Genomic DNA, 14,190 nt, shown 5'->3' on the forward strand with positions numbered 1-14,190 from the left:
CAATCAGTGTGCTTTGTTCAGTGGAGGAATGACATGAGAGTGAACACACAACGAATAGCAGAGAATAGCAGGTGAACCAATAGTTGTAATGAGTATGGAAGCTTCCTTAAAATTTCCGCCTTTCTTTTCTCAATTGACAACAGAATTGCGACAATTTTATTATATAGCTACAAATATTGTGGATGAAGCACTTTTTGATTTTACAGTCTGAACACGTGGATTTACTAACATTCACCTTCAAAACAACAAATTCATCCAGAAACACAGACAGGAGACGCAGAATCTGAGCTGTCTTTGTTTACCGCTGAGGATTTCCCAGCATACTTTGCCTGTGGCAGGAAGGAAGCCATGAAGGAGGGATGAAACTGCCTCTTGGACTAAATAAATCAGCCAGTTTCAGGAACCCGGAAAACACCAGCATGGATTATTATTTATGGTCCACGGCTAAACAAAGGCCAGCCTCTCCTGTTTTGCTTTCAGTCTTTAGATCCACGGGCTCCCCCTGGTGGTCTGTCAGGTACTGCATGTAAACGACCGTTTATTTACCGTGACGTCAGCACAAAGTGAGACGCTACAGCTAGCTTAGCAACGAACTGTGTTTAAAGATAATGATGGATAGATGGCTTTTAGAAGAAAATCAGAACATACCAGCGGAAAGAAAACAACGCCAGGATTACTGACATGATCGGAGGAAGCAAAGTCAAACCTTAAGGGAGGATTCGTGTCGTTCATTAGCTGTGAACGAGTCTCAGTTGGTGAGAACTGTTCTTTGTTTCTTACCACGTCGCCTGCTTATAATGCTCTGCTCGCACGTCATCAGCTATTGTTACTTTTATCATTTATTTTATCATTTATTTTTATTTAATGAAAAAATATTAAGTTGAATTAAATAAATAGATAAATACAAAGGAATGGGTGAATTGTTCTTTTATTTACTAGCGCAGAAAATGATTTCTGTTTCTGCCAAAGCAACTCCAGTCTGTTTCTCTTTCATTATGCTTCTAAATTACAAATAGCCCCAAAATGTTATTAATTCACACAACACTTTGTAAAAGAACAACTTATTTTTTGATTTCCACGTGTTAGACATTACTGGAAAGCTTTAAGAATCAGTAAATAACTCAAAACGTCCTCGATTTGTATGATTTTATCGTGGCCAAGAAAACTGATATTCTCATTTATGGTTGTATATTTTTTAAGATGTGTTATTGCAGGGAAATTTTAAATTAGGTGGTCTGTGAGTGCTTGTTAATTGGATTAAATGATCTTCAGCCTGAACATTTTACAAACACCGCTTTAGATGCTTAATTTTTCTAAAAATGATTGTAAGCTTTCATTGTTTCTCTTCGGGTTACAAATCTTTTCAGTGATTTTTTTTTTTGGGATGATTTCCTCTAAGCAGCATCACTTTTTCAAACTAGCTGCATGTCTTGTCCTGGCATGTAACTATTAATTTGACCCCACATTCATCACCCTGCAGGTACCAAAGACCCAGCTAACAGTTTGTCATGAGTCTGCTGTAATATGGATGGCTTTTTAATGCAGCCTTAGCGATATTTCATGTTTTATCAGCGCAGTGAAATGGAACGCCCGGATTCCACGTCTGGCGCGCGTTTTATTAAATCCAGGAGTGAAATGATTTGTTTTCCTTCCACATGCTCTTTGAAGAAGACAAGGCATGGAGAGAGAGAGAAAAGAAACCAGTGATGCTCTAGTTCTAGGTTAAGTTTAGATCCAGAGCCATTATCACAGAAATGTTTCAGGCTGTTTGAAAGGAAGGATTCATCTAGTTTTAGTTTATTAGGTTTTTGTTTTGGTCTAGTTTCTAGTGCAAATATCTTAGTGAACTTAAAATAAAATAAAACCAACTTACCTGTAACTTTTCAGCAAGATACAGGAGCTTATTAATATTAATTAAAAAGCACTAGTTCCATTGGTAGACTATCTCACTTATGTCTTGTTATAAGTGAAATAACTTGCCAGAAGAACCAGTACTTTTTAATTAATATTAAGGAAGTAAACTTCTTTATCTTGTTGAAAAGTTCATTGTAAGTTTGTTCTGTCTTATTTCAAATATAGGTATTTGAATCAGAAGCTAGAAGCTAAAAGTTCTTGGTAACATTTGTGTTTTTACAGTGTATTTTCATGGGAGTAAACAATGTTTTTCCACTGGAAATTTTTTAAAAATCAATATTGAGGAAATATTTACTTAAAATTCTCCCATGTCTTGCTGAAAAGTTGCTTGTAAGTTAGTGTCGTCATATTTCAAGTGTACTATAATTGCAATAAAAAGTAGGTCAAAATACTTGTTTTTTCACTGATTAATGTTCAGTTTGACCTCAGAATCATTCACTTTCGCATTTATGGCAACATTTTCTTCCCATTTTTAGTTTTATGACTCATTGTCATTCATTGCAAAAACAAAATATCTAACCAAGTATTTTTGTCTTGAAATAAGGCAAAACTAACTTAGAAGGAACTTTTAAGCAAAATATAATAGATTGTTCTAAATAAACGATTCATTAATATTGATGAGTCGCAGATTATTTCACCTATAACATGGGGAAAATATCTGCCAGTGGAATAAGTACTTTTAAAAAATCAATATTAAGGAATTATTTACGTTGCTGAAAAGTTACTTGTAACTTAGTTTTGTTTTATTTTAAGTGTTATGAGATGTTTGGACTAAACGGCAGACAGAAAATCCTTGTTATGGTTTTGTATTTTTGCAGTGCAGCTTTGGATTTCTGTGGGAGTTTAAATGTTTCGGGTTATCATCCTGCTGCAGGTCTTGGATCTTTTTCAGCCTCAAACAGTTTTTTTTATTTTTAGGATTGTTCTGCATTTTGCTTCACTTTTGTTCTCATTGTGTCAATATGCAAGCATAATTTATGACTCTCTTTCAACAGCAGCTTTCTTTTTGCCACTTCATTTGTAGGTTTCACAACAAATCAGTCAAACATTTTGGCTGATTTTAGTTTGCTAAAATCACCTGATATTTCCATTTTCAGGTGATTAAAATAGTAATCTGTGAGATGCTCAACACTTGGTGTGATTTTTATTATAAGCCTTGTTTTAAAACTCTCCTGTCTCCTGCTGAGGTCTGCAAAGAAAAGCTGTTTTTATATGGAGTAGTGGAGGGACACGATTACAATTTTTAATCAAGTTAATTGCTGGGTCTGTAATTAATTAAGTGAAATTAATCACATTTTAATCAAAAGCCATAAAAGAGAAAATAAGCAGCGTTTTCAATTCAAAAACACTTTTTTGCTGATAATATACTGAATAAATATACATGTAGGACAGAATATTGGAGCCATATGAGTAAAAAATACAAATTAAAAAGAATTAAATTATTAGAATAAAGTCATAACACTACAAGAAGAAACTCGTACAAGAAAAAAGTCAAAATAATATGAAAATAAAGTAGCAATAACATGAAAATAATGTCATATTATGAAGATAAATGTGTAATTTTACCAGAATAAAGTCAGAATATTATGAACTTATTTTTGTAACACTACAACATTATTCTTGTATTATTTTGACTTAATTTTTGCACATATTTATTCTCATATTTTTTATTTTATTTTCTAATCTTCCATTGTTTATATGAACTAAACGACAAATATATTTGTTTTTAATTTGCCATTTAGGTCATTCAACGATGAGACTGATGCAAAGTGATGGTATTTTATGCTTGAATAGTTTAAGTAAAAGGCTAAGTCCTTTTAGCACAATAGCCTTTTTTTTTTTTAATTAACCCTGTGTGTGCGTCTGATTTTTGGTCGTACCAGAAACAAAACGTGGAGTCAAAAATTTAACCTTTAAAAAAGATTAAAATTTTTCTCCATGTTAAAATCTATTTAGTTAATTAATCAAAACTGACATGTTAATGTGCACAAACCGACTCTATTAAGTTAATTCTGAAGCCAATTAATTTTACAGGTTTTTATTTAATGGTAAATGAGTGAAGGAGGGCCACATTTTTCAGATTTTTATTATGAAAAACGTAGAAAATCATGTTTTATTTCAACAGATATTCACTTCTATGCGTTTGTACCATAATATTCCCAATAAACTACAATGAAATTCTAGTTTTAAGGTTTTTATTTCAAGCCACCATGACTTCTCTATTAAAGTGGAATTTGTTTTAGAACAAAGCTAAAAACTATTATTGTTCCAAAACAATAAAAATCCACTAAAATCCCAAAACCACAGAGAGAAACCCCAAAAGCCTTTTCCCAACATGATTTGTTCCAAACCTTAGCGATTGAAACATAAAGCAATGAGAAGAAAATCAAGCCATAACATGTCATACTCCATAAACTAAGATGATGTAATTCATTAAAGAGCAAAAATAAAATGCAAAAATCTCCTGTTCCCAAAGGAGATGTTAATTAATCTGTCCAATTAAATTAAATATTATTTCAGTGCTTATGTTAGGACAGGGAAACCTGCTTAAGGAGTTATACTCATGTTTTATCTGTTGAGTTCCCCAAAGCTTTTTTTTGTGTGGTTTTGCTTATTTATTTATCTTTTTATGGAGTCATCCTCCTCCCTTATTTGTAATTCTGAGTTTATCCACTATTCTTAGCCGGTCATAAATCTTTATGACCCAGATTCACCGGGCATATAAACACTCTCCTGGAGTCTATGGAGTCCAGAGCTTCTAAATTATGGAAATAGATTTCTTTAAGGGTGCAAGAGAAATCTATAGTGGCTCTTTTTTCTTGCATTAATGAGATATGGAGGTCATTTGGATTGTTCCCAGTTTACTGCTGCTGCAATGCACACACCTGTGGATGAGATAAAACCCCACAAAATGACTCCAACTCACAACACATAAACACAGGTAGCCGTTTCAGGAAGTTATAACTAGGAGACACAAATATGGCGCTTTAGAGGCTGCAAGTTTGAGATGCTGAGAGACTCAGAAACGTCGAGAATGATTCGTGAAACAAAAATAAACGCATTCCTAAAATACAGGTTTCTTCTGGTCCAAGCAAGCAGCAAGAACATGCTCCCTGCTGAGCGTTATTTATATATTTGGATAAATCTAATTATTCCTGCATGTTGCTGTAGGGTTGTATCAGAAATGCACTAATGCTCAAGAGCAAGATTTGCGTTTATGTAAGATAAATCTTTCATGGAAACCAGGCATATTGATGGTTTTTTGCACCACACTAACAATACAGTGATGTAATGAAATAAAAAATAAAAAACAATTTGCCTACCTTATATATTTTGCTATTTTTTTTCCTAAATAAGAACAAAAATTCTGGATCTGGCAAATGAAACTTTCAAAAATAATTAGGTTATTTCTGAATTGGTGCCAAAACTTTCTAAACTGATGTTATCTGGTAAAAAGTCTATCCAAGTACTGAGTAAACTGATCAATCATTTAATATTTAAAAATTACACCATAAGATGGGCCAAAATATAAAGTTAAGAGGAAATTTTGGTATTTTAACAACCAAAATGACAATAACTCGTATAAGTAACAAAAAAAATTACAAAATCAGGCAAATAACATTTATTCCCAATCAATTTATTTCAATAAAAAACCTATGAAACTTTACAGCAGGTGTGTGTCTGTCTGGTGAGTTTTTGGTTAAAACATGTTTGTTTTTCAGTCAGTGGATAGAAAATCCAGAAATTTTACACAAGTAAGAGTAGAAATACTTCATCATAAAATTACTCAAGTAAAAGTAAGAAGTTAAAATACTCTAAAAAGTACATTTAAAAAAAAAGTTACTCAAGTAAATAAGTAGATGAAGCTAATTACTTTGTTCGTTTTCACAGCTTCTTCTTTTACTAAAGAAATACTGTAATATACTGTTAGCCAGGCATTAAAATGTCTTTATACTGTATAAAAATGTCAAACTGTAAAAAATGAAGTATTCTTTTTTTAGCTGTAGAAAGCAAAATAAATAAAAGTAAAAATATGATATGTTGAAGCTGCAATGTGATAAAATAAAAATAATTTGGATCCCGTTTTTTATTAACCATTAGGTTAGAAACAGACACTAATATTAGGAAAACATCACATAAAAATGTTTGGCCTTCTCTTTGCCACAGGGTGAGAACAGGAGTGGGAAAACAGTCCCGCTCTGATGGCTTCATTTAAACTTAACTCTGCATTAACGTCTTCATCATCATTACCAACACATTTAGTTAAGACTCTGTTCTGTCAGGCCACATGCTGTGTGTGAAGCCTTTAGTGGGACAGTCAAAACACACAGTTGGCATCAGTAAAAAATAAAAACTAACTAAACTAGCTGTTATTCTGGTGACTTAGTACTAATACCACATTTTATCTAAATGTGGTATTTAAGCTTTAATGACCTTAAATACACTCATTGGTATAAATTTAATTTATTTGAGGCTTTAATGCAGTGAAACAATAAAAAATGCAACTTCAGTCATGCTTAAAAGCAAGAATTTGATTTATTTACAGCAAATTTAGAATTTAGTTATATTTTTCTCAGCAAATTTAGCACCTTTTTGTCTATTTTGATAACTAAACAAAAAAGAAAGGAGGAGCAAATATAACTAATACATCAAATATAAAGGAGTTCACTTCCACTAATACACATAATTTGGTGGTTGTTTAATAACAGAGTCATGCTGACTATTAAGGCTTAATGGCAAAGGTTACATGTTTGCAGTTGGAGTGGAGGATTAACATTTCTTAGTGTTTTTATAGTTTAGTCTTTTTATAGATTTGATGTTCATTAAACTCTCAGATGTCTTTATAATCTAAAAATAATAATGAAGCAAACAGAAATAATTATACCAATCAAGTGAAAGCCAGGAAAAAACTGTGAAACAAAGATGACTGAAATAATAATAATAAATAATAATAATAATAATAATAATAATAATAATAATAATAATAATAACTCAATGAGTAAAACCCAAAAACTAAAGGTATGAAAATCCACTCCAGCTGTTCAGAAGTTAAAACTAAAAACAACCAAGTTTTATTAAAATCTGTAAACTGATACTATTAAGTTTGTTTTCCAGTTGTTAAAAAAAAGACTGAAACTGAAAAAAGCTGTTTGTTTTTTTCTTGTCTTTTAAAAAAAAATCTCTTTCAAGCTTTTGCTTTTTACACGAGCGCTCATGAACAGGAACATAAAATTTTATTTAGCACACTATGTCAAATTCTTGTCTCTGGCAAATTTAATTATCTAATCCATCTGGTAGTGAATAAGTTTTTAAAAAAATTACCAGCAAGTATCAGAGGGCGTCCACTCGTCACGTAAATACGGCTGACAGCTGAACATGCAGCCTTTTTCTTTAACGAAGGCCAAAAATGAGCAGCTGATGAACAGTCAGTAAGTCCTTAGATATGATTTCCTCTGTATAACATAATAATCCCATCCTGAGTAATCACCTGCCCATTCAGCGTTGAAAATGGATTGATTATTGCTTAATGAAAGGTGCCGTGACACTGCCAGTTAGGGATGCTTCTGATTTAACAATATGCACCACCACTGATTTTCTTTTTAAATCTTTTTTGATTACTTCCAAAGTGGTATGGAAATTAGGTGCAGGAGAAAATCGAAACCCATCTGCTTGGTTAGGCGCTCGAACGTTGGTTAGATTTAGCGAGTTAATGCGAACGCCGAGCGTTTGATTAAAATACTCGAGCATGTAGAAGACACTGAATATGGAAATATGCTAATAAAGTCTACCTGCTGTGATACGCATGATGTTCTGGGAAAACATGAAGTAATGGCAACAAACAGAAAGAAGAAGTCCTTCAACTTCCACCTAAACTGTGTTTTTCATTAATAATGTTAAATTAAGCCTTCAAAAATTCCCACTTTTATGTTTAAAGAGGAAAAAGTTTTGAATACTCATAATTAATAAAAGTACAAAATATTTTTATCTAGTTTCTAGCATGAATATCTTAAAATACACTTAAAAAAAAGCAGCTGTTCAGCACAATATGGGAACTTCTTTTAAGTCAATAATTCCTGATTATGTATGAAAAAGTATTTGTTATAAGGGAAATAATCTGCCAGTTTAACAAAATATTTTGGGAAAATGTCTTGATTGTTTGACTTATAACTAGTAGGTGCATCAACATCAGTACTAAGCAATTACTGACTTGATGATGCATTTTGCTCAAAATGAGCTTGTTAGTTTTGCCTCATTTCAGATATTTGCACTGTAAACTGGACCGTGTTTTTGCAGTGTAGTTTCAGTTTTGGAGAGAAGAGTTGTGGAAAAAACATTTAGTTCTGTTAAACACAAAATCTTAAGTATTTTTTGTCTAGTTTCTAGTTACACTTGAAATAAGACAAAAGTAACTTACAAGTTACTTTTCAGGAAGACATAGAAGCCAGTTTTGAGTCAATAATGTCTTAATATTAATGAAAAAGAATAGCTCCAAAAGCAGATTATAGCAGGAGTTCAGTTTAGGTTGCTAGGTGACGGGCAGAGTTCCACTTGGGTTGCTAGGTAACAGCCTGGGCTTAGCTGGGGTTGCCAGGTGAAAGTTAGTGGCTGCTAATTTGTGACGCTACATTCAGGAGGTTTTTTCAAACGGCTCATTTTCCAGACACAAGAGAAAAAAAAATTGACCCTAAGGGTCAATTTAACCCTAACCCTTGCTAAACACCGACTGAATGTTTTTTTTGTTTTTTCATTGGTCTTGTAGAACCAAACTGAAGTACAAACACGTACAAAATTACACGTCAACACAAGCGATCCAGTGAGGATTAATTTGTGATGGCTGGTGTCTGCAGAAAAGTTTTATGTCTTTGAAGTCATGTAAAAAAATAAAAAATTCTTTATTCACTTCTGTTCCTCACGTAATTTCAGCAGCAGAGTAATCTACTACTTCATAAAAAAACATGAAAGTGCTCCCGGTTGCATTTCATAAACTTCACAAAGTGCCTACCTGTCAGGTTTTTTTGTCTTGCTGCTCAGTCAGCATCATCGCCTACAGAGGACTGAACACTTGATCTGCATCTCAATGCAGCTGCGATTCGGGCCGAACAGCCCAGCAAATTAAGCCTTTGTGGAGTCTGATTCTGCAGAGAATTTATATTCGAGTCGCTCACCTGTGAGTTGAACCTCAGCTGGCAGACGCTGCAGGACACATGCTTCCTCTTGGCTGTGGGAGGGATGCCCAGGGTGTGATGGAGGACGGCTTTCTGCACCGGGTCCATCTGGAGGACGGACACAGACAGACAGACGCGCAGGCTAATTAAAACGGTGCTAAAGCTGACTTGTAAATCCACCTGACTACGCAGACGCTCGATGGGCTGTGAAGAGAAAACAGGTTGCCTGGAGCGATCTGGAAAGCTGTGTGTCAATCTTTCACCTCGGTGGGTGAATTCAGGCTTTTTCACAGGACTAAGTGCTTCTTTCAGCCACACGGAGAGTTTTACTGACCGTAGGGTAATGGCTGCTGGCAAAGTCCTCAAGGGGATCATTCAAATGATTCTCCCTTAGTTATTGCCTCTAACTGTGTTTTTCACTACAATAGTCTAGGTAGAAAGGGAAAAATGTTTTGGCTATTAATATCCTCACATTATTAAAATTTTTAACGTATTGTTTCCTCTTAGATAGAGGTTTGCTGCATAGTTAAAGTCTTTCGAGAAGAGTTTCTGCTCTGATTTAATGAGGTTGATGGAAAAAACCTGTCAACACTATGAAAGCAACGCAACAGTGGTATAGATGTATGAAAACCAGAGACAAAGTTCTGGCTTTTCTCCAGAATTCTGATCTTAATCTTCTGAGATTAAAATCAGAATTTTGAGTATTCTGAGACTGAATTAAGAATTTCAAGAAAGAAAGGCCACAATTCTGAGATTAAAGTCACAATTGTTGGAGGGGGTTGGGGGAGGAGTTAGAATTGTGGGATTAAAATTAGAATTCAGAGATTAAAGTCAGAATTTTGAGAGAAAAAAATGTCAGATTTCTGGGATTAAAAGTCTGAATTCTAAGAAAAATGCCATAATTCTGGGGGGAAAAACTCACAATTCTGGGATGAAACTCAGAATCTTGAAAAAGTCATAACTGTGAAATCATAATTCTGGTTTTAAAGTCAGAATTCTGAAAATAAAAATTAAGCATTTGGAAATTGAAGTCATAATTTGGAGATTAAAGTCAGAATCCTGAGAAAAATGTCAGTTCTGAGAAAAAGTATCATAGTTCAGGGATTAAAATCAGAATTCTGAGAAAAATTCCTAATTCAGAGGGGAAAAAAATCAATTCTACAATAAAATTATGAGAAACACCTGAATTTTTGGGATTAAACTCTGAATTGTTTTTCTTCTTTCAGTGGCCCTAATCCTCTTCCCAACCACTCACAGTCACTCTCTCTACTCCACACAGTAACGTTTTTCTGTAGAAAACAAGAGTCATAATGTTTTGTAAAGGACTCTGACTTGTGACAAAGCCGGATAAACAAAGGTCATCCCACATAATGAAACCGTTTACCCAGCATTATTCAGTGATAAACACGCATTAAGAGTTGTACGTCCAGAATAACTCAGCTTGAGGGAAGAAAGCTCCTTGACAAAAACAAACTTTGCTCATTTATCTTCTCGCCGCTGCTGGCGGCGCGGCAACTAGCAGGCGGCGTGTCGCACCTCGGGTCCAGCCTAACCTCATATCTCACTTTTCCACTCTCTGCTCATTAATCTAGCAAAGCAGAGCACAAACACTCGGCAGATGTTTTATTTTGAAGTGCAGCTCCATGATATGAAGCAGAAGTGATACCAAGCTGTTGCTGTGCAGATAATAAGCTGGATGGACTCATTGTTCACTGACAAAGGAAGAAGAAAAATGTCCGTCGGCAGAACATGCGACACACAAAAGAGCCGCTGCAGCACAGAAATTACATGCATTTTGAGCTTCCTGCGTCTGTGAAACTCTAAATTGTCTGTTTTCTTTTCGCTTTCCGAAAAGAACCAACAGGTCCGTCTGACTGGGGAAACTCTCACAGTGGCCTCATGGCGGGAGAAAGTGGAGACGTGTTGGCACAGCGTGGGAAGATTAATCAATCTTGACAATTGTTCAGCAGAGTGTAATGATGTTAGCTAGTTTGAAGAAACATCTCAGAGGTTAACCTGAACTGCAACCCAAAAAGAACCAGAAGGTTCTTATTTGGAGGGGTCTGTACAGAGCTGGTAGGAACTAGTTACAGTTACTCAATTACATTTACCTACTTGCTGAGACATTAGTCCTTCAACCCTGGAAATGTTCTTCAGGTGATAGAAGGCCGACTTTGTAATTGTCTTTATGTGACTCTGAAAGTACATCTAAAGAATTACTCAAGTAAGAGTAAAAAGGAATTTGCTTAAAAAAAAGTATACTCAGGTATTGAGTAACTGATCAAAACATTTAATATCTAAGCATTACTTCATCAGATGGGCCAAAATATAAAGTTGTTTTATATTTTGGAAATTTTGGATGTTTTAAGGATTAAAATACTAAAGGAAAAGTAAAAACTACAACATAGTAAAAATACTAAAAGAAGTAAACAATAATTCAGTTTTCAACTAAAAATGAGTAAATGTGACTAGTCTTCATGAATGTTTATGACTGAAGCATCATTCAGTTAATAATCATATGTTTAATGCAAGGTTAGATTAAAAGCTGCATTAAAAGTGTGAACTTTGCATTATTTGGTAAATAATGACACTTTTAAAGCATCAACATTGCATTAAAAATGTCATTTTTGACCGAATGACACCTCATAACAACCGTCATAAGGATTCACAGAGTCGTTCACGTCTATGACACGTCTATGACAGGTGTTACGTCAGTCAAATAAAGTGTTACCATTATGGTACACCAGTACTTTTTCCTATGTTTATCCTCAAGAAATGTCTTTGAAGTTTTAATTGTGAGCAGCAATGAGCAACTAATAAAAACAGGCAAAGAGACATTTCACCAAACAGAAAGTAATCAGATGCAGCTGGAAGCGTAAACCTGGAACAGAGAGGCTGAACGCCGGTGTCTGTAAGGAGCAGCTGGGTGGGAGGCTTTGGGGTCAGCTTTGGGGTCAGCTGACGCCTGGCTGAGGTCATCTGACTGAGAGCAACCAGAGGTCAGCCTATATCAGACTCTGGATGGCTCCGGTGAAGGAGCAAAAATAAAACAATCTGTTAAAAACCTCAGTTTTTAAAGGCTGTTCAATATCACAAGTTAATGTCAGGGCTGAAAAACGACACAATAAGTGTTTTATATCAGTCAATATCAATAATTATTGATTCATTTTTAGTTTTAAATATCTAAAATACTGCTTGACCTTTCCTTTTTTATCCAGTTTTAACTCCACGCCATTGTTTTTCTAAACAGTTGATTAAAGGTGATTCATAACTGCTTATGAACTAGTTATGAATCACCTTTAACTGCTGCCGTTACTCAGCAGGTTGTTGCTAGGTAACCACAGAGTGAGTGAGTTGCTAGGTAACCACAGAGTGAGTGAGTTGCTAAGTAACCATAGAGTGAGAGAGTGAGTTGATTCCACCAACTTTTCTTTTGTCTGGTCGTAGTTAATAATGTCTTTTCTCTGCCTAAATCCCCCAGAATGGAAACTATTTTGGTCCAGTTTCCACTGCAAATATCTTATTACACTTGAAATTACAGAAAACTAATTTATAAGTAACTTTGCAGCAAAATATAGAAGTTTGTTTTAAGTAAATAATTAATATTGATGAAAAATACTAGTTCCACCGGCAGATTATTTCACTTATAACATGACATCCTATGTTAATGAAGTAATCTGCCAGTAGAACTAGTATTTTCCATCAATATTAATTAATTATTTACATAAAACATACTTCTATATTTTGCTGAAAAGTTAGTTTTGTCTTATTTGAAGGTATTTACACTAGAAACTAGACATAAATACTAGGTAATATTTTGTGCTTTTGCAGTATATGTAGAAAATTAGCAGAAACATATCGAACGACATTAAAGGAAACATGACAGATCCAGTTCTTCGTTATTTTACTGTGCAGCTTCAGATTAGAAACTGACAGGAAGATACAGAGCGGCTCCAATTTATTCAAAACATTAGCTGTGGCATTTCTAAAGGAGAGGATAAAAAGAAAAAAAACATCTGAATAAAAATTTGCTGGAAGAAGAAGATTGGAGGAGAGAACGTTATAATTTTAAATGATTAGATGAAATGTCACGGAAACAGTTGTTGATTGAGTACAAACGCCCAGAAAAGCAAGTTTTTTTTTCATTTATAATGTTTTCCAACCTAAAAAAGAAATAACTTTGACAAAATAAGCTAATAAAAAGATGATTTCTTTCAAAATACAAGCACTTGCTCTTATTTTAAATAATAATCTGTTGTGAGTACATCTTTTTTATGACTTTATTTATAAATCTCACGCTTTTTTTCTTGTTTAATATTGTGACTAAACCCAAACTCTACCTTTCTGCTATAATAAATATTCCTGGCTTTGTAATTCAAATCTCGCTACAATAAAACAATAATTAAAAAGTTTCATTGAATTCCTGACAATGCCTCTGGAAGCCACACAAAGTTCTCTTAATACACTCATAATCCTCTGTAGCAAACATAAGCAAGAGATTTAATCTAATTACATGTCTACAGTAGATAATGCTGCTCAACTCTCCCAAGTCAGCAGATGCACAAAGACGATTTTGTGGAGCGATTGTAACCATTAACACATACAAATTACACCTTGTCAATGACAATCAGAGAAAAATGGCGATGCAGCAAAATGGATAAGTTTTAAATAGTCTCCTGCGCCTCCATATCTGGGCCCAGCAATTAGCAGAAGCTTCCCGCCCCTCAGAAATGGAACATAATTGATGCCAATAAAGCAGAGAGAAAGCAATAAGAAGATAGCAAAGCATTTTCAGGTACCCATTTCCTCAGTTCATTTTGTAATTAAGGAAAGTGAGTTATCTGGAAGTGCTGAGGTCAAACTGAGGTCAAACTGAGGGCTTCGACACGGAAAAACTTTCTGACATGTGTGAGGGGAAAATGAAATTCTATTGCTTTCAAATTCAATAATACTTCACTGATCCAATGGGGAATTAAATAAAGACTTCCACACCAAAAACTGGCAGATTTAGGAAGATTGATTTGCTATTTTAAACAAACATGAAGCTAAAAGCACCACTGGATTTATTAAGAAAATAACTTTTGTAAGTGTCTGTTTCAAGTTTCCGAAA

The 14,190-nt window shown here is 34.3% G+C and overlaps 1 protein-coding gene across 2 annotated transcripts in view; it reads right to left on the reverse strand.

Moving 5' to 3' along the window:
* Positions 1-8,927: 8,927 nt before the first annotated feature.
* LOC103153901 (zinc finger protein 385D-like) overlaps positions 8,928-14,190 on the reverse strand; it is a 63,591-nt gene continuing 58,328 nt past the window's right edge. For both annotated transcript variants that reach the window (XM_016662270.1, XM_007574985.2), the window contains exon 3: positions 8,928-9,188. In XM_016662270.1, the coding sequence (XP_016517756.1) occupies positions 8,943-9,188 (246 nt within the window). In that variant the 3' untranslated portion in view covers positions 8,928-8,942. The remainder of the gene's footprint in view (positions 9,189-14,190) is intronic.

This window comes from Poecilia formosa, unplaced genomic scaffold, assembly GCF_000485575.1.
Source record: "Poecilia formosa unplaced genomic scaffold, Poecilia_formosa-5.1.2 Scaffold366, whole genome shotgun sequence".
Classification (NCBI taxonomy): Eukaryota; Metazoa; Chordata; class Actinopteri; order Cyprinodontiformes; family Poeciliidae; genus Poecilia; species Poecilia formosa.